General features: G+C 34.2%; 1 protein-coding gene across 9 annotated transcripts in view; it reads right to left on the bottom strand.

Moving 5' to 3' along the window:
* Nckx30C overlaps positions 1-25,957 on the bottom strand; it is a 95,242-nt gene that overhangs the window by 34,844 nt on the left and 34,441 nt on the right. For 6 of the 9 annotated variants that reach the window (XM_064355670.1, XM_064355666.1, XM_064355668.1 and 3 more), the window contains 2 exons: positions 8,700-8,895; positions 1,641-1,855 (listed from right to left, as the gene is read on the bottom strand). In XM_064355670.1, the coding sequence (XP_064211740.1) occupies positions 1,641-1,855; positions 8,700-8,895 (411 nt within the window). The remainder of the gene's footprint in view (positions 1-1,640; positions 1,856-8,699; positions 8,896-25,957) is intronic. The other 3 variants (XM_064355665.1, XM_064355671.1, XM_008200017.3) reach the window with 1 other exon arrangement.

Below are 25,957 nucleotides of genomic sequence, written 5' to 3'. Positions count from 1 at the left end.
TTGTAACATATTCTATCTAGTTTATTTACAAAATTTCTAGCCACGATCAAATTTTTACAGCGGTCCCTAATTATTTCAACGAGTGCAGTTTAAATTTGCTAGATCTTGGGCGGCTCTGTTGTATGGCACTTGAGGTTACTGATTTGGGTTTATTTCAGGTCAAAATTTGACCTTAGGGATGTTCTTTGCCTAAGACATTTTTGCCCTGTGTGAACTATAATTTTGGTTGCCAATGCTAACCTAGACCTACGGCCCAATCAAAATAGCACGTAATAGTCATAGTAACAATGAAATTGACTCTTTTTTAACTGTATACATAAGGCCATGTATACTAATAAAAAAAACATCTCTCTATAATCTTCTTATAAATTCTATTTGTTCAAACATAGAATTTTTAATCATCCTAACATGAACAACAAAGGGAAGAAGTTCATTAGTACTCATCACCACACGCAAACCGTTGTGAACTGACCTATACCTTTTATGAGGTGATAGCAAGCATTGTTCTTAAAAGTTTTAGCTTATGACACATTAGTAAATGTTGATGATAACGATGATACAAAAACTTCATTTTTCTGAAATTTTTGAGCCGATCTTTTTCAAATTTGTGTATTGAGAAAAAAATCAAAGGACCATTGGCGTTACTGATAAAACAGCAATTTTCATCTAATTCGTCGGAGTGGCTCACTATTATAGTAGTAACAAGCTTACAGATCTGCTGCTATTGTATGGGTAATGCTATCAAAATGCTGCTGCGCCATTTAAAGTAATAACATTATTAAAAATGTCATGTAAATAGGTACATAGTATAAGCCAGATTATTTTGAAGCGCTTACCTCAAAACGGTAGATAGACAGAAATGGACTCAAAACTTTAGAAAAGTTTATTAAGAGAATTTAGACTAGAACTCTTAAGACTAATGCCATAGTATACCTGTGTTATACTAATGTTTAATGTTCGGATGCACACATTAGGCACAGACCTTTTAAAAAGTTAGGTAAAATCGCTGTACAATAGAAATAAAGAGTATTTGCCGTAGTATAATCGAAAAAAATTAAACTTACCATGTTTCAGGAATGAAATAACGAAAAAAAGGCTAGTAATTAAAACATTGTACAATCAAATTTCATCAATTACGATTACATTTCAAATAATTTGTACAACTAACTCCAAGAATAACGATCACTGTGATTAAACAAAGTTTGACAGTTTTTTCTATTTAAGAAAAGTAATTAATCATATTTAAAGTAATTACAATTTATTAAGAGCTTCTTAATCTGTGTCTAGTACACTTTGTGTAACCCTAAATTGCAACCTTATCCCACTTTCCCTTCCAAATCTGTCCAAATCCCTCTGAAACAAATGTCGCAAATGCGCCCATTCCGGCTTAACGCTTTATGACAACATAACCCTCAAACATCTCTTTTTCGCATCCTCTGTTGAGAATCGCACCCTCCGAAAAATCGACGTTCCCCTATCACAATACTCCACCTAATTCTTAATTAATATTGTTGTGTGTGGAACACACGTCACTCTCCTCATCCTCTATTATGTTCTATATTTACAACAACCCCCATGTAGCAGCAGCGAACAAAACACCTGTGCGAATTTCCGCACATTTAGATTTTGCGATAACTTACCGCTTCCAAATTGACGTCAGTGAGTGCGTTGGCGACGCCGTTGGGCATGTCTGCGATGCTGGAGGGTGCCAGCATGGTTTCTTGTTTGGCGGCGGCGGCGGTTACGTGGTTGGCGGCCGAACTGGTTGCGGCGCCGTTTTGAGGCTTCGTCGCGTCCAAAAGGACTTTCAGAGAGGCGATGGCGTGCAGTTGGGTCGCTTTCTCGTCCACTTTGCCTGCAAAGACCAACACGGCGTCCAAAACAATACCAAATACATGACAGGCAAATTAGGAAGCAAGATGGTCAAAGATCAATACAATGTGGAGGGTAGGTTCGGAAAAACGACGCTCAAAAATGTATTAGTAGCTGCCTCAAAATGACGTACTATTTTTTTAGTTTTTTGGTTGGGGAAAAAAGATTATGTTTCTGCAATCTTAAAACTAAAAATGTGGTAAAATGTTAAATTTACCACATACCTACATGCAAAAAATGAGAAAACTCTAATTTGCCTGTTCTTATTAACATCCAGAACGACATGCACACAAAAACACAATCAAAAACTTTCTATTCCATTATTCTACACACAAAAGTTACTACGAGTACTTAACTAAACAACAAAAACTACAGCTTATTAACAGGATCAGTTTAATTATTTTTTTGTTTTTTTTTAATTAGTTTAAATACCAAGACAGATTTTAATTTTACAATCCTGTTTAATAAAACCACTTTGGTTTCAGAGTTGTAAACAGTAGAAGAAGAAAATGCTTTAATTTTATTTCAAACTCAATTATTCTAAACTATAATAGAGTCATTCTTTTCGTGCCTATATATTAGCTGTTTCAAAACTATAAAAACGCCAACGTCGCATTTTACCAAATTATTTTCTGAAATAAGATTTATAATTGTAAAATAGTTTCCTTGAACTGCGTGAATAATTTGTGACAGCTAATTTTGAGAGAAAATGCGACGTTGGCGATTTTATAGTTTTGAAACAGCTAATAGAAACTTCTTAACCTTCAATGTTTGAACCGCCTTTAATAGACCATTCCTAATTTAAGTAAATTAAGTATTAATTGAAAGAATGTACTGATATAAAATAAACGATATTTTCCTATTATTTCCTTGAACTGCGTGAATAATTTGTGACAGCTAATTTTGAGAGAAAATGCGACGTTGGCGATTTTATAGTTTTGAAACAGCTAATAGAAACTTCTTAACCTTCAATGTTTGAACTGCCTTTAATAGACCATTCCTAATTTAAGTAAATTAAGTATTAATTGAAAGAATGTACTGATATAAAATAAACGATATTTTCAATTTCCATTAAGACATAAAACAGGTAAAATAAGTTTTCTATGCCTTTGCTAAAGCAGGTTTTGCAAAATGATCAATAATCTTCAGACATTAATATATTTAATAATATATTTTAATTAGTTATTAACAGGTTTCTTGTATCGAATTTGAATGACTTATTTATGGAGAGTGATTCAGTCAGTAGGTATACCAAGGAGTTTTAGACTTTTTGAATGAAAATGGTGGACGAATTAATTAGAAGCTTAGCTTTATTGCATATACGTATGCATACATATTTTCAAAGCTTGCTTGATTAATAATGAAAAAAAATATGAAAAAAAAAACTGTTTTTGTTTAATTATTGCAAGAACTATTTAAGGTAGGTAAAATATATGTTAGCATAAATCCCTACAAACGGTCGTGGTCGAATTGGTTTCCAATAATCTCTATAAGTATAATTCTGTAAAAGGTGATGGTCGAATTGGTTCCCGGGTGATGGTCGAATTGGCTCCCGCATGAGCAGATAGGTAAAAAGGATTAAGCCAAATATATGATAATATTTTAGATTTAAAGCTGGTAGAAATGTTCAAATAATTATTTTCTTGGCACAAAATCCAACAACAAATTTCATTTATTCATGGCTAACTGGTTATTTAAAAAAAAGAGAATGTAATTTTTTAAGCCCATTGCTCTCCTGTAAATTTCGTAAAATGTTTCGTCAAGTAATGACTAGTAAGACATCTCACATGATGACGTTGCGTTCGTTAATATGTCTATTAATACTATTAAAGCATCAAAATGGAGACAAATTACAAATATAATTCTAACATTTTTCGACCTAGTACCCATTAAGTTATATGCGCCTTCTCCATCGTTTTGGAAGTACTTGAATACTCAAAGAAATATTTATTCACAGCCTTTAAATTGTTAAAATACGATTTGTTTTTGAATGTTTGGAAACTTGTAAATTTGTTCATACACTTACAAACGCCATTTCTGTTATCATAGTACTTTAATCTGTTTATCTGACCTACCTGAGCGACGGGAACCAATTCGACCATCCCCGGGAACCAAGTCGACTATAATTAGAGAGGATTACAGAATTTGGGAACCAATTCGACTCGTCCCCTACAAACATCCGAAAAGAATCACCTTGTAATTATAAGTGTAAGAAAAATAAGTGAACATTTGTCGTTTTGATTAAAGATTTACTTAAAATACAAAGCGGTGAACTTGGTGCGTTTATTTATTATTGTTATTGCGTATTTTTAATGGTGTTCGAGTGAACGTGATACGTACACCAACATTGTTTATTTGAACATTTTATCATCTATAACCTTATTTTGACAAAACTTTATTTTAGTTTTATTTTGTTTAAAATTCAACTTGCGGGTAGTAGTTTAAAACTGAGACGTATTTAAATTTACTAGCAAAAAACTTACAAAATGCAAGAGAAATATTTTAACAAAGCGATTTTTTTTAGTGTTTTCCATTTTTTTCAAGTTAATATTACATAAAAGAATGTAGTAAATGGTGGAGGCGCCGGGCCACTGGGTGGTTGTTTAAACGTAGATTCATACATTTTTTGTTGTGTTGTAAGATTTGGGTGGTATTTATTCGTTATTATTATTATTATTATTATTATTATTATTTATTTATTATTTATTTATTATTTATTTATTATTTATTTATTATTTATTTATTATTTATTTATTATTTATTTTTTATTTTATATGTTTTTGGAATAAAATTTTTGATGCGATGACGATTAAATATCAGAAATTAAGGGTGACTCTCGAACCATTTCTTGAGTAGCGATAAAAGACATCTAACTGAATTAAAAGTTAATAATGTCAAAAAATTAATTGAGCTTTTTTTACTAAATATAGCTCTTCAAATGTTTGTTTTTTTGTAAAGTTTTTTTGCACAAATCATAATCTTTTTTTGAATTTAGTTAAAAAAAACGTTAGATCTTGCAATATTGAATAGACACATCTTAGGGCTTATGTCGCAAATTCGACAATAAATTAAATCTGACAACACTGGAAACAAAAAAACATCAATTATTTATTAATATGGTTAGAAGAAATTTTACAAAATATTAAAAATTGAAAAATAATAGTTGTTTTTAAAACAACCCCCCCCCCCCTGCTAGTCATGCCAGTCAGCAGTAAAAATATTCCTGTAGTAAATGCTATGGGTCACTTTACGAGGGTTTTCATGTGGCTTTTTGGGGCTTATTATAAAAGAGTAATTACCTTGTACATAGTTATTCTTTATATAGATTATAATTTGTCACTCTTTCAGTGACTACCTACTTCCAATAATAAATATTAATTACGAAACGTTATATTTGTAAAGTCATAAAATTAACACTATTAAACAATCAAAAAATCCCGCTTTAACGATATTTGAATATCTAAGTGGCTTTTACTAAAAAAAATCAGCAAAAAATATTCAGAGGCAACAAAGTTTTGGACGTATATTTTGTCCAGACGGATTCTTTGCAAAGATTATTTGCAGAATTAAAAAAAATACAAATTTTCTAAGTTTTTGCTACAAAGTATAAACACATCACATGCACTATGAAATAACTTAATCAAAGAAAATTACTGAACAGTTCACAAAATGTTTCCTCCCTTAACAAATAAAGCAACTTGTTTGGCACTTTTTCTCTAGTTTAGTCAAAGTTCAGCAAGTTTGATGTTTCCAACTTATCCACTAACCGTCCCCAATTATTTCCGGGTTTATTCTTTAAAACCGAGTTATGTAAAGTTGACTGCTGATACTTCCTTTGGCATTTTCTCTTTGAAAGTCAACTGCCTCAAGTAGATGCATGCACCGGAGCTCGCCTTAAATCACCTTCCTGATCAATATTATAATTTTGAGACAACATTTTTCAATTCCTATCGTTATCCCCAGGTCAGACGATTTCATTTTAAGTCCAATCCGGAATAATATCGACCATGTATAGGTGATAGCGTGACTTTCTGTCCCGAGTGAATGTCCGGAATTCGCTTAATGAAATCTGGAAGGGGACTGCGCTTACCTAACCTCCAGCTTTATGTACAAGATGGATAAAGCGTTAACATGCACGAAATGCAACAAAAATTACTAGCACTTGAAGAGACTTCAAACTTTAATATTTACTGAGCTCAGTTCGAGGCACTATATCAATTAGAGACAATAAAAACGACAAGACTATTGCTGACATTTTGCACGAGGTTATATTTAGTTTCAGAGGCAATTCTCCTCTTGTCTAGTCATAATTTATGAATTTTCCTGTTTTCATAACTGTCAATTTTCACATTTAATAGGGTCTATTTAGAGAGATGTGCAAACTTGTTTGAAATAATTAACTAGGGGGTATAACAACGATGTTAGCAGTCGTATTATGTTAAGTGTTGAAGCCTTACGAAACTTGACGGACGTTTGAGGGATTTACAGACTAGGCACGTATATGAAGCAATTTGTTACACAATTAGGTCCTGCCTAAGGCTTCGTCTAAGTAAATGGAGCGATTAATGTGACTGGCAGGATAAAATATTTCAAATACTCGTGCTAAAACTCCACTAAAAATATTCCAAAATAAAACAAAAACAAAAGAGTTTTGGTATAAGTTTTATTTAGGTGGACTTAACACCGTTTTCTTCAGTCCGCTTACTTCCAGTTTTTAGCATTATGCTTGCTCTTGACTTACAGCTGTCCTTATAGTAATATAAGTAAAACCACACCAACGATTAAAACGCCAGCAAGAGCTGATTTTGAGCGATTCTGCTGAAGCATTTTCCATAAAACTAAAACAATTAAAACCAGGATTATCAGACGAAGAACCATTTTTCAAAAAAAAAAATGTAACAAAATATTGACGTTAGTTGTCAAATTGTATTTTATAATTTTTGCTTGGATACAATTGTTATGCTACGTTTACTGAGAACTTACAAAGGACGACAAACTTAATTAAGGAATGAATTAGCCGACTAATTGTGTGGAAAAAAGTTAGGTATGTTGGCAATAAATTGTTAATAAAATGAAAATAATAGTCGGCTAAAGTTATCACGGATTCCACTAACATAAAAATGTTTAACTTTGTTCTATATTTTTCAAAATGCTGGAAATACAAATACATGATAAAAGTAATAAAAAAAATTGTGGTGTTTCCTACAAAAGAGTCTGCGAGACTTTGCCTTTTTCGAGAATTTATGTGTAATTAATTAATTATCAAAAAATTTTGTAACTTTTTTATTTTATTTTCTTTTTTTATGATTTTTCTAAAATTTTTATTTTAATCTTCCTTATTCTTAACGGAAAGATAAAAGAGCATACTAACAAAAACAGTAACCAAAAATATCGGTTGCCATTAAAAAAAATTAAAAATAGCGTACATTATTCAGAAACCAGTAAAATCAGAAATGTTACATTGGTGTCAAGATATAGCAATTACAAAAATATGAGCAACCTGTTCTAGGATTTTTAAAAAAATGACTCACAACAAATGCTTTACTTTAAACTCAGCCTGTAGAATAATTTTTTTGTATTTCTGGGCTCATTCATTTATTGTATTTATGTATTGTGTTGTATTTATAGCACGAATAAAGAATTGAATCTTGTCTTTGAAAATGCACCTTAGAAGGATGTAATTTGTAACTAAATTCAAAAAATTTAACGTAGAACATTAAAACAACAAAATAACGCAAAACAACATTAACAACAAAATAAAAAAGGAACAGTAATTAACCGATTTTAAAAATTTTGAAGCAAAATTACGTTGCTGCTGGCACTTAGTAGTAAATTTACATTTTCCCATGGCAAGTCACCATATGAAAAAAATATTCCTATCAAAGTAGCAATTTAAATTTTCCATTAGAAAAAGGTCCATAGTTTTTATTAGATTTTGCAAACATCCTGCAAAATCATCAAATAAGTTAAATACTACATTACACGTTTTTTTCGAAAGAGATGCATTTGTTTTACATTTTTCTAACACAAGCCGAGATTTCACAAAATTAGGCTCAACAGTGGTATTATTCGTATTTTTGTCTTTTTTATGCATTTGAGCTGAAAACTTTTAAACTACTTTAGAGTGGAACTAAGAGAACTAGATATAGTATAAGACATCTGTAGCCACATTTTAATGAAAACAATCTAAATTATTTAGAATAATATTACATCAAAATACTTTTTTGTGTGTTATATCTTTTCTGCCCCAAAATATACACAATAGGTTTGGTGTTTTCATTTGGCATCGCAATCGCCGCTTTCAAATATTTATAAAACGGCTGATCGCTTCGAGTGGTTGACATTTATTGATGAAAGGATCGCGAGTCAAGTGGTTTCCGGAAATCGTGCAATTGAAATTTTTCGTGGGGTTTTCTTGCGACAATTCCTATTTAGACTTACTGTTCCGCAATGAGACTTAAAAGCATCTCCATGAAACGAGTCTTTGAAATTATCCTGTCTGTTAGGACAAAAAGCTGTTCTAGTTTTGTGCAACTACCTGTTCGTCACAGTTTTAGTGCAATTGTCATGAACAAATCTGGTTTATCTCATTGTGTAACGGCTAGTTTACCAGACATTATTCAAAAATCTAATGACGCCGCACTAGTTGGAATTTCGGAATGTTTTTAATAAACTCGGATCGATCCGATGAATAATTCAAACCGGAAACGTATTTAATAACGGATGGTGTCTTCCTTCGAATATATCTAGCACACATACACTAGAAAAACGGTTAAGTAACCTACCACGTCCACGACCATCAATTAATGAAAAAATCTTAAGTCTACCTGCATACTGACCATCGTGTAGGGGATCAATGGTGTGGATCATGAGTTGGAGGAGGCCGTGGCGAAATTTAGCCCCTGTGTGATGGTGACTTGTCGAGGACGGCACCTGGGGGGTCTCCGACGCCGTGCGCGATGTGACGCTGCCGCCGGGCTGCGTCCCGACGCTCGTCTCGCTTGACGTCGCCACCGTGCCATGCTAAAACAAAACTCCATCAAATTTATTGCATACATGTTTTTTCTATGGTCACAAAAGGGAACAAGACACGCCCATAGAAAGCACTGTTTTTTTGGCTATACTGTTGTCGAAACTAGTTATTGCAATGAGTTATACGAATCAATGATTTAGCGGAGTATCTACTTTGTTTTTTCAATTAAAACGAGTAAACAAGTGAACCAAAAACTATGTAACAAAAATACTATTGAAAACTCATACATACAAGGTTGAGCAAAAGTATGGAACGAAGCGTTTTGTGCCTAAACTATGTTCCTTACGAACAAACCAATTCGTACATCAAGTTCTTTAAAATTGTGATCATTTTTAAGAATAGAATTTTTGGAAATTCATTTTATTTTTCGAGTTATTGAAAATTTTCTTATACCATAAAAAATGCCGAAGTAGGGTGCCATTTAAAAAAATTATTTTAATAACTCGAAAACTAAAAGGAATTTCGAAAACAAATATTCTTAAAAAATGATCATATTTTTAAAATAGTTGTTGTGTTCATTAGTTTTTTCGTAAGGTACATAGTTTAAGTACAAAACGTTTGGTTCCATCCCTAGTAGCACAGTTTTACTGAGTTATCTTTTGGTTATATAACGTTTTATAACCGCAATATACAAATCTAACCATTGGTTATGTTAGACTCAGCTTATACAACGGTTATCTAACCATGGTTATGTTTAGCGTGTATAACCGTGATTATATTATGATTAAGCAATATGGCCCAAGCTAGATTTAGATTATATATCAGTGTTCTAACCATGGTTATGTCTAGCGTATACAGCAAAGATTATATGACGGTTATATAACTGCTATGTATGTAATGCAATATAGCGTATGCTAGAATCAGTTTATATATCGGTGATCTAAGCATGGTTATGTTGCAGTTATATTTAATATTTGCCGGCCTTTTATAATAATAATTACAAAACAAAATAAGTGATCTAAGAAATTTTTGGTTATATGGTGGAAAATTATCTAGTTTGTTGGTCGTAAAATGCATTCAACAGTGATCTTTGCTTTTTCTTTACTTCTACGTGTTGCAACCACGTGAATCGTCATCTATATTTATTGTTTACCATGTAAATAGAGTACAATTTGAATTTATACTTAACTGAAAGCTGAAAAAGCTTGCCTAAATGTATTTTAGTTTTGACCACAAAAAAATGAATTTGTCAAAACCAAAGCAAATTATTCTAAGAATGAATGTTTTCTCACTTTCTACCTGCCGACCTTTTAATCCTTCAATGTTAAGCTGGGTTCGGAGAATTTGTCCAAAGTTGAGAAAACAATGAAAAAAACAGTGAACAATACGTTTTTAAAAATAGTAATACTTTAGTTCCTGATAACTGTAATTTATAACAGTTTGACAAACTCTTGTTCTTTGGAGGAAAAAGATAACACTGACTACGTTAGAAGTTTTGCCGTAAGATCTTCGGCAAAGCATCTTCGGTTTTAACATAAGTAGTTCTATGTTAGTTCTGGTCATCGAACATTTTCTTGCAGAATTCATTCCTAAAAATTCTTTTGGAATTTTTCAACAAGGAATCAACAAAACACTAAACAATATTTATTGTGCGCTAGTAATGTTGTGCACTCCAAAGAGGCTGGATAGAAGCACCAATTTATTTATTCTAAATATTTAAAATTTTAATTTGTATTAAAATCTACTATTAGTTTGTTTAAATAAACTTTAGGCAAAAGTTATATAAGGGCAATAGAATGGTTAGATCACTAAGCATAACCGAAATATAAGCGAAATGTAAAGGAAATTATATAACCGAAATATAACCACGCGTAGATAAAGGTTAGATAAAGACACGTATCCGCAGTATAACCGAGATATAAGAGGAGTTATATAACCGCAACATAACCGCGCGTAGACAACGGTTAGATAAAGTGGTTAAATAACAGTTAGCTTATAAAAGCGTCACATTTGGGAATTGGAGGTTATATTGGAAGGTTTTATCTCGGTTATAAAAGTGTGCTACTAGGGATACTTTTGCCCAACGCTGCATAAAATCACCAATTGCATTTAATTTTTTTTCAAATCCCAGGTATTTGTTATTCCTATTATTTCGACAAAAATGGTCGTCTAGTTAATGTTTAATTTATATCATCGCCGTCTGTATAGAATGACACTTTATCTCGCCTGAGCATTTGTAAATTTCAAGTGATTCCCGTCAGCGCTAGAGTTGGCGCGGAATATTTGACACATCCTGCACTTGACGGTTAATTATTTTTCATAACTTCAAAATATCTATTGCATATGGTGTTTTGTTGTATCCTTTCTGTCGAACTTTTGTTAGTTGTGTTTTTCTTTATTAGTTTAATTAGTTCGTGTTTCGTTCTTCTTGCGTTTAAAAATTGTCATTTTTGACAGCTCATTAATAACTCTTAGCAGTTGACGATAGAAGTTGACGTACTACACATAACAACTCGTGAAATTATGGAAACACTGTTTCAATGCATTTTTACAAAATGCCCACATTTAGTATTTAATAAACTATTTAAATGAAACGGGGTGTTCAAGTATAGTATTTGCCCTCTTGTAACTTTTAATTTTTAAAGAACGTATAACTTAACGTCAAAACAGTCAAAATAAAATTTGTCAAAAGTCAAATGGAAAGCCTAAATTAGAAGCAAATAACGGAAGAGAACATTAGTAAATTGAAATGTTCTTTCTTGAATTTGACTGTACTAAATCATATTTAGAAGCAGAAACTTTAACAAAACCATCCTTCGCAAGCTTCTCTATAAAAATTTCCCTAATGCTTTCGATATTTGTTAGGAGACCACTTTATTTACAGATTATTTTCTGAAGAGTAAATACACTTAAGTATAATTTTTTTATTATATAGCAAACTCTCTGTAGAAGAGAATCTAATAAATCTTTCTCACTTTTTACTTTTAACGATTAAGTTAAAATTAAAGATTTCATGATCATATTGATCAATTTGCATGATTTAAGGGAAGAACCTGTTTTCTTTATATTCACTGATTTGTTGTTTTTTATTTTAATTTTCCAAAATTAAGTTATTACAATTAGATGATATAGATGTTGTAAAATTAGGGAAAAAAAGTGTTCTAAGCGGGGCGCTGTTAAAATTAGATTAAAGGCTTCTAAACTGTAATCCGGTCCTGGGTGTAATTATTATACTATTAGAAGAAATTATTGAAATGTAAAATGATAAAACTTTCAAAATTCATAAAGTTTGATGTCTCTGAAACTAGTTTATTTATATTGAGAGATATTGACGCATTTTAAGCCCGGCTCAAGTTGTAGCCGCGGCGGCTCCGTTTTATTTCCCATGAAAGCGGGCATTTTTCCCTTGTCAGTAAAACGAAGAGAAATGTGTATCTTCTCGCAATTAATCGTTTGTCTCTCGTATATCAGTGGTAAATTCTCTTATTCTGCTAATAAAAACTTTGGCTTAGTTTTTGAGGTTTTTTAAAGCAACGATGCAGCGAATTGTTCGACCTCAAACGGCAGCAGCTGCTCAAGTTATCGATTGGTTGTGTGCTCGTAGTAGGCCATACCAGACCCGAGAGATCGCGCCAAAAGCTAGTCAAGGTCCGGGCCGGGAATCAATTCGAAACTGGATCCTATATTACTTTCTTTCCCTTAATTAGAGAATTTTTTTAATGCAGAAATAAATTTTTCTTTTTCCTAAATGAATAATAAGCTCGCTATTTGCAAGTTAATGCTTCAAAAATTCAAATTTTTGTATCGATTTTTTATTTGCTATCTTAACGACTTCATTTCAAAACTAAAATAAAGTAAAATAACTACAAGAGGTGAGAATTGCAAGGATTTGAAAGCTGACCTATTTCAACCTGGTAATTACGCAAAACGTATTGCTGTAATCATGGTAAATTTGTTTGCATAAACGCAAAATTATTGTTTAGAGTTTGTTGTATTTTTTCCAGAAAGATGCAACTTTTCAACTGTGAGAAAATCTAATTAAAATTTTTAGGCGATAAAACAGCGTTATAAAATTACGTCAGACGCCTTTTCATGAGTCGTTAAATCCAAAAGGCTGAGTGACTGTTTCGGGCACTTGTTCCCCTCGTACTTTTTATATCTGAATGCGTCTCACCACAAACAACAATATTTATGGTTTGAAGCTTTTGATGGTTAAAAATATGTTTGTGATTTATTTCGTTTAGTTTAATGGAGCTTGTTCGAGCATAAAATGATATAAACTTGGATTTTATGTTCGAAAAAATACACACTAAACTGTTAGAGCTTGCACCAGTTTTCAACCTCTTAGCAAAAAATCAATACACTTATTATTTATATATTCATTGTATTATTCTTGAGCTGTATCGGTATGCAATCCAGACCCACGTAAGAAATCTGTTCGACATGGGTAATAATTTACATTTTTTAGTGGTAATCGGACTTTTATGTCCACATGAACAGCTCAAACACTAGATTAAGAAGTGCCTAGGTGTGAAAATTTTTGAAATAATTTTTATCAAAAATATAAGTTTCATGACGCGGTGAATTCAGTTGAAACTTGGAAGAGACTTAAGCTATGTTCATTGACTAATTGAGATTGGGTGAACACGCAATTCCACTATTAAAAGATATACCTTTGAATAATTATAAAATGTAAACCCTATAAAAAATATTGATAAAAGTTAGGTCAAATGTGGTTGCCGAGAATTTTTCATGATGTGGAACATAGAAACTAAAAGTGTGTAGACAAACAATCCAGTGAAAAACTATAGTGTCATTTATTATTACTTTCTTTTTTTTTCAGATGAATTTATAATAACTTTTGTTATAGTTTATAATTTATTACGTCAGGATTATAGGGTAAATAAACTACGATCTTCTCAACAGGACCTTTTAATTTTACTTTACTCTACAAAAGCCAGTTACAGACTAACTTATTTTCTAAAAATCCAGACATTCGGCATTCATCTTTAACACATGTTTCCCATCTTTCACACTCGCCCTAAAAGCCCTCACACACACTAACCATTCGGACCTCCCAAGCATCCCTTACAATTCTACGAATTCATATCAACTCGGCCTTTCCTGACAATGTTCTCGTCCTCGAGAACACATCCCAACCATCTAATCACTCATTCCCCTAATGACACTTACCATAACTTAAAATAACGAAACTAAACACTCTACTTATGTCCCCAAATTTTTCTAATAATAAAATTCCGATAAAAATTTAACATTACCCTTAACACTTGTACAACCTACTTTATCTTAATTATTACTCCTCTAAATTACTAACTAATTTTAATCTGTCTACAGAAATAATTCCTTTATAGAAGCGACTACTTTGTTGTTCGCCTTCTATATCTTGCACTAAATATCTATCATTCCCTATAAATTTAACAATCTCATAGGGTCCTCGATACTTAGGGCTCAATTTACGACTTTGGCCGGTCGACGGTACCTCAGCCCGTACCAACACCAAATCCCCTTGCTTGAAAACCCTAGCCTGACGCCGCGATTTATTAAAATTCGCGCACATACGATCCGCATTTCTTTTCAGCCGATCCGCAACTAAATTTTGCTCTTCTTCCGTATTTAAGCGTGTATTTAAATCGCGTATTTCGGCTGCTAACGGATTATTAGTGAACCCGTCTCGCGTGTATGTCCGGACCAAACTAAAAGGCGTTCTTTTAGTGACCGAATGGGTTGCATTATTAATAGCCCATTGTACTTCGCTTAATTTTTCGTCCCAATCACTACCTTCTATGTCATCCGTACTTGTACTTAAGCATGTTATTATCACGTCGTTTACTTTCTCCACTTGTCCATTCGATCTAGGACTTGCTGTTGCAATTTTTACGTGTTGGATTTCACAATCACCGCAAAATTTTTCGAACAACTTCGAAATGAACGCTGTACCTCTGTCGCTAATTATTTTATTGGGCTTTCCATAATTAGAAACGAATTCTTTCAAAAAACTAAGAGTTCCCTCGGCTCCTACATCCGGCAGCGCTTTTAATACTGTGTACTTACTAAAGCCGTCTATAATAGCGCATACGTATTTGTTTCCTGTTTTACTTGACGGAAAAGGGCCCAAATGGTCGATATGCACCACCTGAAACGGAGTACTGCCTTTGTCTAACGGGTGCAGCATTCCCGGTTGCCTCCCCCGCGGTGTCTTACTATACAAACAGTTAATGCATCGATTGATATATTTTCCTACCTCTTCCCGCATTTTTGGAAAATAGTAGCTCTCTTTTATTTTGTCCAACGTTTTATCTATTCCCAAATGCATAAGTTCTCTATGAGCGTTACTAATTATATCAAATCTTAAATCGACAGGTACATACAATCGCCACTTTCCATCTTTTACCCGATAAACACGACCATTGCATAACGTAAATTTAGAGTGCGTTGCCTGATCGCCCTCTTCTAATTTCTGTAAAACGCTTTTAGTTTCATTGCAGGTACGCTGTAATGCCGCTACCCAATCCGTATTTATCTTTATCCCCATGACATCTGGAAGTCCACCCACTGGCACGGCCCGACCAGCCTCTACCGCATTTCGGCTAAGGGCGTCTGCTACTTTATTGTTTTCGCCCCGGTGGTACTCAACGGTATAATCAAACTCTGACAACCTAATAAACCAACGCCCTATTCTTGGATGCATATCTTTTTTATTTGCCAACAATTTTAAACTGTTACAATCAGTACGAATTACAAAATGAATCCCTAACAAATAAACGCGAAATTTCTCTAGTGCCGCTACAATTGCTAAGCATTCTAGTTCATAGCTGTGGTATTTCGCTTCCTCGGGTGTCGTTTTTCGGCTGTAAAATGACACCGGTCGCAATGTTCCGTCATTCTGTTTCTGCAGAAGCACGGCACCTAACCCCGTTGAACTCGCGTCTGTATGAAGTTCTGTATAGGCGCCCGTGTCGAAAACGCAAAGGATTGGTTTGTTCATTAACGCTTTCTTTAACGACTCGAACGCGTTTTGCTGTATTACCCCCCATTTAAAACTACCTCCTTTTTTTAATAAGTCACTGAGAGGACGGGCAATAATTGCAAAATTCCGGACAAAACGCCTGAAATAACTAGCCAACCCCAAAAACGATCTGACCTTGTGTACGTCTGTAGGTACCGGAAACTCAGCCACTGCCCTAAGTTTATCCCTTCCCGGTTCAATACCCTCTTTTGAAATTGTAAAACCCAAATAATCAATTTTTGTCATAAAGAAAAAACATTTTCGCAAGTTTAACGTCAAGTTCGCGTATCTAAATCTATTAAATAACAATTTTAACTTAGCTAATCCTTCCTCTACAGTTTTGGACGGAATAATAATATCGTCCAAATACGCCATCGCAGTGTCATATCGCAAATTCCCAAGAACTATGTTTATTAATCTTTGAAACTGCGAGGGCGCATTCGCTAACCCAAAACTCATTCTCTTAAAACAGTAGACCCCATCAGGGGTAATGAAAGCCGTCTTACCTCGCGCGTCCCTCGACATTGGTACCTGGTGGTATCCCATGGACAAATCCACTGAGGTAAAGTAGATTTGGCCCCGAAGTCGATCCAGCTGATCGTCGATTAACGGCAAGGGGTAGTGCTGTTTCACTGTTTTCTTATTGAGCGCTCGATAATCGACACACATCCTCACTTCCCCGGACTTTTTCTTTACGAGAATTACCGGACTTGCAAATGGAGAATCAGTTTCTTCAATTATATCGGCCTCTTTCAATTCGCGCACTATATTTCGCACTTGTTCTTTTTCGGAAAACGACATACGATACGGTCGATAGACAACTGGTTTATCGTCTGTTAATTCAATGTCCATTTCTACTAGATTCGTACATCCAATTTGCTTAACATTTCGGGCCACTAAATCTCGATAATCATTTATAAGTTCCAACACTTTTTCCGCGTCTTTCCCGGCCAAATCAGTGTTGATTTCACACGCGTCAATAGGTTCCGTGTTAACATCTCGCCGATGTGTATATTCTCGACACACGTCCCCTCGCGCAACACTTTGATTTTCAACAATTTTTATGTCCTTTCCACTTATATTTAAAATGGGTAACACCGTGTCACCGTTCCTGTCTGTGCTTATTACACATCGTGGTACCCACTCTCCCGACTCGCGTAGTCCACCTTCGACACAAAGGGTACTTTCTGGTGTCTGTGTCCTGACTGTGATGTGCCCCAGGAAGTTATTTCGAATTACAGACGCCTCACTCGCCCACAAAACCGTTCTTGGAGCATTATTCGCACCGTTCTCTTCACATTTTCTTATTATAAGTTCGTGAGGTGTTTTTACAATTTCGATGTGCGGCTGTTCGGTGTATGGATGCCCGATTATCACTGGAATCTCCTGGGTTTCCCTCGGCACCACCAGGAGTTCGATCTGGGCGTTGATGCCGTCGATTTCTACATCCACCTGTGCGGCTCCTAAAACACTTGTAACTGCACCGCCGTAGCCCGTAACGTCCTTCTTCTTGTCCCAGTCACACATAAGTTTTAATTTGGGTACATAATCATCCCGGATGACACAAACTTCCGCTCCCATGTCCACGTAACCCCTAACTTCCACCCCGTTAATTTTCACGTCCTTAAAATACTTTAGATTGTCCGACTGAGCATTTATTGTCTTTACTTGCGCCGCCACTTCGTTTGCAGTAGCACCCCGTTGCGAATTTTCGTTTCGCCCTACTACTTGTCTTTCTCGCGAATCGCGACCCGGTACTTGGCACTCGCGCGCGAAGTGTCCCATTTTCCCGCACTTAAAACACGGAAAACATTTGGTGTTATTTTCCACTCTCGGAGTGTTGCAGTTTTTAGAAATGTGGCCCTCTGCTCCACAGCGAAAACACTTTCTCTTCTCTGGCAAAATACGCCTCTCTGGAACCGAAATTAAATCCAACCGTTCATTGTTCCTCAAATCACGAAGAAGCTGCCACTCATCGTCGTGTCGAACAGTCAGCAGAGATCTCGCAACTTCCCTGGACTTCAACCCCGTGAGCAGCATTTCTTTCGTTTCCGCGAACGACAATTTTAAATCGCGACACATCGCCATTTTTGCGTAAAAATAATCTTCCGCGCTTTCACTGGTTCTTTGTTTTCTCTCCGACATCTCTCTAAACCTTTCGGCGAGCGTTCTTCGATCCGTATAATTTTCGCGGAATCGCATCTCAAACGCTGCCCACGTTGTTAAGGTATCCTGGTGATATCGATACCACAACAACGCGCTATCTACGAGGTGTTGACGCGCCACCTCCAACAAAATTGCATCACCCCAAAATTGACGTCCCGCCATGGTTTTGATGTCCTGTAACCACTGTAATGCGTCTGATGCACCTCCTTTTCCATTGAATACGCGTAAACTTTGCGTTAAATCGGGCATTACGCAATACCCCATGTTTCTCGACGCCCCAGGCGCCTCCACCCGGCCCAACGGAAGACTGTTCTGCAGGCCACTTGTCTCCGACACCACCCCGTTTCCAGACGACCCCAGCGTCCCCGACGCCTCCTTATCTCTGGACAACTCCTGTATGTCTGGCGACCCTGCTACCTCCTGGTCAACCGCCGCCGCCGCCGCCGCCGCCGCCGCCACTGTCCCTGTCTGAGCCTGTAACGCTTCGCTCACCGCTGCCTTCACTAATTGTAAAATTGTCTCTAAGTTCAAAAATTCCTGTCCTGATTGAGGGATGATTTCCTTCGGGCTTTCTTTATTCTTATCGTCCGTCATTTTCCTTTATTTCTTTGACCACTAACAAACTAACACTAATAAAACCAAACTAAGTCTCCACGAATAATTTTTTTTTTCACGATCCCACTTCTGATAAATTGTTATAGTTTATAATTTATTACGTCAGGATTATAGGGTAAATAAACTACGATCTTCTCAACAGGACCTTTTAATTTTACTTTACTCTACAAAAGCCAGTTACAGACTAACTTATTTTCTAAAAATCCAGACATTCGGCATTCATCTTTAACACATGTTTCCCATCTTTCACACTCGCCCTAAAAGCCCTCACACACACTAACCATTCGGACCTCCCAAGCATCCCTTACAATTCTACGAATTCATATCACTTTTTATATTACCTTTTGTTTTATTCTACACTAAGAAAAATGAATAGTAATAGCTAACTGATTAGTTTCACTAAGAAAAGTTTAATAGCAATCCATGAATATTCCCAAGCAAGAGATAAAATTGGAAAATAACTTGTGTGCTTTTTCACTAAGTAATCGAACTATTATTATTGGACAAAATATTTCTTGTGGTCTGTTATTTAGTATTTAAACTATAAGGTAATAGATAAGTAATAGATAAGTAAAAAGTAATTTAATAATAATAATAACTAACAAACCTATTTAAGTTTATGTTTAGTCCCTAATGCATTTTCTTATACAATATCTCAAAGAAACTATTATTCAACAACAGTGCATTTGTTTTTAATCAACAAAAAATGTTAACATATAACAAAGAATTTTTCAAATATTTAAGTATAAATAAACATTCCATTTACAGTTCTCCGTGAGATGGCAGTACGACTTTCTGATTACGATCTCAAGAGTTTTAGAACGCTTTAGTTCGTGGATTCAAAAGTAGAGTGGTGAAGAATCTTCTTTTACCGTAGTGGCTGTTATTCTTTCAAACCTCTATATACATAATTATGTCCCCAAACAAAACAAATCAGAGATTTAATACCTTTAATAAATACAATGTGTTTTTAACTGATTTTGAAATTGGTTTATATGTAAAAAAGTTTGTGCCGCTCTGCTCAATTGAATTTTCTTTCTATAAACGTCAAAACTGTCAGTTGTGAAATTCACAAATGGAGTGTTATACTCAAAAGTAAAAGTTTTTGGAAATTGCAGATTCTAAAAGTAGACACAAAATGATGTCTAGTAATATTGGTCTGAGTTACTTTAAATCGGTACTTTTTTAGTAATAATAAAAAATTTGCGCTGTGACGTAAGCAATGTCTCGACTAATGATTCGTCAGTCTTTCGCTGCATATAATTAACGCTACGACCTACGTTTGGGCTGGTAAACGTCAAATACAAACGTCAAAGCCGTGCGTTGTTGATTGTGACTGTGTTGTGTGCTAATATTTTGCAGGAGTTTGTGTTTTGGTAAAATGACTGCTCCTGCAGCACATCTAAAGTCGTATGTAAAACAACAAAGGCAGAAATAAAGAAAAGACGTACGTCTTTCAAGCTCTCTTTGTTGGCAAGTTTTCTATCTCTAGTCCTGTGACTGGCTGATTCAAAAAGGAACATTGCTGACGTCAGGCCAGGAATTTTCACCTTTTCAATTATTTTTCTCCAAAACAGTTGAGCTTTGGTTAAAATGAAAAAATATGGGTCGCCTATTTTGTTGTTGGCTATCTATATAAAAATTTTCATTTTTTAGTATAACACTCCATTGTCAATCAATTAATTTTAAAAATTTCGTTAAATTTTAGTTGCATAAATTGTAACCCTGTGCAAGAAAACACTTTTATTAACGAAGCTTATTTCCGAATTGGATACTTAATAAATGGAGAATGGTAATATTCGGTATCTAAATACCCTGTCAGTATTAATTAAAGAATTAACGATTAACACTAACGTCCAATTTTCAAAAACGTCAAATCTGGTGTTCAAAATGTGAAATACAGAATACAGCCAGTTTCAAAAGTGGTTGGACATGAACTTTTAGGGCGATATAGTATTGTCTTTATCAGAATTTTGACACTGACGGTTGACTATATAAAAAAATGAACTATATTTGCTAAACTAAGTAATCGAGTTGATTACATCTTTTCTGTTATCGCAATTTTTTTATTCTGGTACAAAATTTGAAATTAATATCAAATCAAAACCAACTTCATCTTTTTCATTGCACAAGCTTTAACTTCAATTTCTACTTTGATAGCAATCATTAAAGTTTATTGTGAATTAAATGCAAAAAAAAAGATGTAAATTCGGAATAAACAGCTTTGGATTATTTAAACGTGATAAAGTTTAATGTGCAAGTCGCAATTATTTCATTTTTTAAGTGCCGGTGGTGTTTTCTGTAAATTGTGTACAAGACGCGTTTTTTAAGACTCAAAAGTCCCATAAAGCAGAAATTGGACGAAAACATTCTGAACTTTAATGTTGGACACAAATTATAAATTTTTAAATGTCTGAAACATTTAATATGAAATATGAAATAATAGTGTTTTTTAGGGTGGATTTTGCAAAAGTCGAATAACTTTATCCTGAAGATTTTGAAAAATACATTGTTTTAACAATTTTAACCATAATAATTATACTAACAATAACTTATACGGGGATTATATGACGATTGTAAAATCCACCCTTAGACAAAATAATTCATTAATAAACGGTTAATGAAAATATTAGGTATCCCAATTAAGGTCGTCCTGGTCCTGGACCGATTTGCTAATCGGATAAAACTTATGTTCTCTATTTCGCATAAACAAATGCAATTTTGTGCAACAATTATCAATGGAAACAGTTGGACAAAATGAATTTTTATCTCATTGAAAGCAGTAAATTTTTTGTTCATGATGAGATGGATTGGTAATGAATTTCTGTCTGTCTGTGTATTCATATCAATTCATATTCATTGTCGTACCACAGAAATGCCACAGAACATAGTCGGACAGAACGTTAACTCTTAATTATTAATTTATTTTCAATAAACCGTCATTTCATCTCATACGTTATGATCACCAACCCAAAATCTCAAAAGTTACTAAGACATCATTTAAATGATTTAATCAAAGAGATTAAATAAATAAAGGCGAAATAGAAAAAATTGCATATTACACTCATTATACAAGACATCTTGTCGAACAAGTTCGACAATAGATTGTCTTGTACAACTCGAATGTATTCCGAGTGGGTTGCCTAAAGAAAATAGTCCAGACTATGATTAATGTGGCTAAAAAAAGTCGAATTTTAGGCATTTTCCGCAGTTTTAAAGCCGTTTTAAATAAGATTTTAGAAACTGATGTATAAGATTTATTTTTCTACTCGCGGACTTTAAGGGAGAAAGTTTGTAAAATGCAGTCCCGGTTTCCTTTAATTCAGAAAATAATTTAAAAACTGAAAAAAAAAAAATAAAAAATGCAAGTCTAGAAAGTTTTGATGCATTATGCAACGGAATTTAAAAAACAGAAATCGACATTCGTGACGTTGGTCGTGAAAGTCTGTCAGAAAATTATTGTTCGTTTTTTGGTTGGTAAGTAACAATCTTTTTTTTAATAAAACGATTACTTTTATTCATTAACTCAACAATTAAATTATACAGAAGCTCTCAAACAGTGGAACTGATTTTAAATTATTTATTTTTGAGAAAACCATTAATGTAGAGAAAAAATGGTATAAAGGTTTTCGTTCCCGTTTTGCCTCATAGATTCACCCTGAAATTCTTGGGAACACGCTGTATGTTTAGGAGAAAATTACCAGTATAATATTGATTTAATTACTAAGTATAAGGACTACATGAGGGAACAGATATTTTGTCGGTTGTTTATTCACAATATTGTCCGTTCACGATTGCTTTAAACACGCAGTAGACCTAGATATATTTTTGTTAGGTTGGCTTCAGGTCCTGTCAGTTGCTGCTTTTATGACGTTTTCCTTTCAAAGATTCGCCTTGTTGTCAGTCAACATTTTGAAAAATACTTATTTATTATTTTCATTGTTTTCCTCCTTTTTTTTGTGCAAATGAGTCGGTCATTGATTAATAATTAGTTTTTATTAATAACAACAATTATCATTGTTGTTATAAAATGTTTAAATTAGCCGTTTCTGTCACAACAAAAACAATTTGATACTTTTATTTTTGTACCCGTAGGCGGGTACACGGTTTGATATGTCATCTTGACCAAGTAAATTTGCGAAATTGTTATTAAGAAATTACAAACAGAAAATAAATTTTATTTGTTGAGCTCTAGTTACCTGTTAAAATTAACATATGTATTTCTGATACAGCCTGTATATATATTTATGTGTGTTAACACACATTTTATACGGCAAAATTAACATAATAATTGAGCCATCAAAAATGGTTAACACCAAGATCTGTATTTAACTTTCTGACCCACGCTTTTCATTAAAAAAAAATTACTAACTGAATTAAATTTGCTTTGTTATCAATGTTATCCTTTAAATAATAATTTTTTATAATAAAATTTTAGCAAAACTGTCAAAGCTGATGATATTCAGAATAATTAATCATGGATTACTTTTGTAATTTTTTAACAATTACAGGCCTGGACAGCTGGATTTAGTATTTTTTTTATTTACTTAACACATCAGCCAGAGGCCATTAGCAGTTAACAATAACAGTTAACTGACTTTATACAAATAGGTTTATATAATTTGTGGACAGTCAAATTTTCTGAAAAATTCTGATTTCCACTAAGAATTCCCGGAGATTCTTCCAGAAGGTCCCGGCAGCTTGAAGTCAGCAGTCCGTGCGCCCGAGCCGGGCAGCCGCTGAGAAGATGCTCCACTGTCAGCCTTGCACCACAAAGTCGGCACTTTGGTGGTTCTTCCCTTTTAAGTATCCAAGAATGGGTAAGCATAGTAGGTCCCAATCTCAGATGAGATAAGACTATTTGAGATTTTCGCCCTTCTGGTAATGGCAGCTGCGTGCCGACAACACTTTGAATTTTTGTAAGATGTGAGGTGCTAATGTTCAAGTGGGATTGCCATTCTTATATTACACGTTATTTTATTGACGTTTAATGTCTTCGAGGGTTGCTAATTGTACGTCTTCATCTTCAGATATGTGTGTCGATCTCGGTAAAGCGTCTACCTCTTCATTTCCCAAAATTTCGACATGTGCTGGGGTGTATAAAAAGACGATTTCTTTTGTATCTACGTAGATAGTCTTGCGTTGTTCGTTGATTATTTGTGTTATAGGATTTTTCGGATACATTTGATTTATTGAGTGAAGAGCACTTTGTACTCCGTACAAATGGCAAATTTGCGGTTTGGTGAACGTATTGCAAAGTTTAACACTTCTAATATAGCTTACATTTCCGTACTAAACACACTGAGGTGTTGTGGGGGTCGATATAGTTGCTTGTAGACTGAAGACCAGATGGCGGCGTAGACTCCGTTTTTAGATTTGGACCCATTTGTGAAGAGGAGGTCAGCATACATAGTTTTTGTTGGTGCAAACATAAATCCTGTTGTATTCAACCATTGTGTTAGCGTATTTAACGCATATTATATATTTTTAATAAGTGTCGTTACATTTTGGCTTCTAGCATAAATTAATATATCTTTTCCGAAGATTGATAATTTTACGGAAAAAGATATACAGGAGGTGACGTTGTTTATTGCGAGAAGGAAAAGAGATACACTTAGGACTGGACCCCTGTGGACATCCGTTTTCAAGCTCTTTTTTGTCCGATAAGACACCGTCAACCCTTATTTGAAAATATCTATTTTTTAAGAAATTTCGGATAAAGTAAAATATGCTGCCACCGATTCCACATCTACTCAGAGTATTTAATGTACCGTGCCTTCATGTCATACGCTTTTTCAATTTCAATGAAGACGCTGAGAAGTTTTTAGTTATTGCAAAATGCTTCACGTACTTGCGCTTCCAGTTGTGTAATATTGTTTTAGTGCTTCCACTTTGTCGGAAGCCCTTTTGTGCTTCACAAATTACGTTTTTGCGTGCTAGTTCCTAAACAAGTCGCTGGTTTATGATTTTCTCGAGTATTTTGCACATACTGCATGTTAGAGAGATGGGTCGGTAAGAGCCCGGGTTAGAGGGAATTGTTATTGCTTTATTAACCCAAAGTTTCAGAAATGTGTGGGTAGTCCAAATAATGTTATATAATTTTAACAGGTACTGTTTTCCTTTTTCTGGTAGATTTTGGAGAAATATGAAAGGTATGTCGTTACGTCCAGGGCTGATGTTTCGAGTATTTTTTAATGCCTCTTGCAATTCGTCCTAAGTTATTGGAATGTTAATTGGTCTCCCTGTGTCCCTATTGATCACAAGTGTCTCTTTTTTAGCTTCAGTTTTGTACCTCGATAATTCTGTACATTGTACAATGATTGGATGTATTTGAGGCACTTTGAAATTTAGTGGCTAACATTTCACCAACTTCTTCAGCTGAGAACACAGTTTGATAATGACTTTTATTAGTAAGTGTAAAAGGTGCGTAGTTACTGGTTCCTTTAATTTTGAGTATTTTTCCCCACACTTCTTTTAATGTGGTGCCTGTTGTTATTTATAGACACGTAACTTTGCCATGAATCTTTCTTTCTTGATTTTAGAACTTGACGTTTTTTTGCTTTCGTTTAAAATTTCTTTAAATTTCAAAATGTTTTCCAACGTAGGATTCCTTTTCATTGTTTTGAAGGTTTTGTGACTGTTTCTAGTTGCTTCTGCATAATTTTCATTTCACCAAGGGACCTTTTTTGAGAATCTCCGGGTCGTCGTTTTAACTACATGGTGGTGTGCTGCGTTTAATATAATGTGTTTAAAGTAGGAACCAAAGATTGTTTAAAAAAAATAAAAAAAAAATAAAAAAATATGTTCAAAAATGGTTGTTCATCAAGCTGACTATGGAATTTAAATTCAATTTCCCGCTTCGTTCAAATAACTGTTGTAATTTCTCTGTCAAATATGAGTTAGCTTTTCACTCACTTTTTTGCATTTTTCGGCAAAGTTATAACAAGTGTAGGGTTTTTGATTTGTGTTTTATATTTCCGTGATTTTAAGTTGTTGTGTATTTTTTCGTTTTTGTATTTCGAAGCCTTTTTGCATTATTTTGACAGATCTGTCACTTTGACGGTATTCACAATTTAAATTAAACAGCAAATTACGTTCACATTTCATGGGTGACCTGAACAACCATTTTTGAACACACTGTATTATACTGTTAAAATAGTTCACGCCATCATCTATGCTAGAGATTCCGTCAAATTTGGGATTATTTCCCATTTTTCCCTCTATTTCAGCAGAATATTCCATTTTGGCGCGTTGTCACTCAGTCACTCGTCAAACCGAACTCCGGATTTAGTATTATTATAGGT

This window comes from Tribolium castaneum, chromosome 3 (assembly GCF_031307605.1).
Source record: "Tribolium castaneum strain GA2 chromosome 3, icTriCast1.1, whole genome shotgun sequence".
Classification (NCBI taxonomy): domain Eukaryota; kingdom Metazoa; phylum Arthropoda; class Insecta; order Coleoptera; family Tenebrionidae; genus Tribolium; species Tribolium castaneum.
Note: the sequence above shows the minus strand (reverse complement) of the source record. Positions and strands in the feature narration are given on the sequence as shown.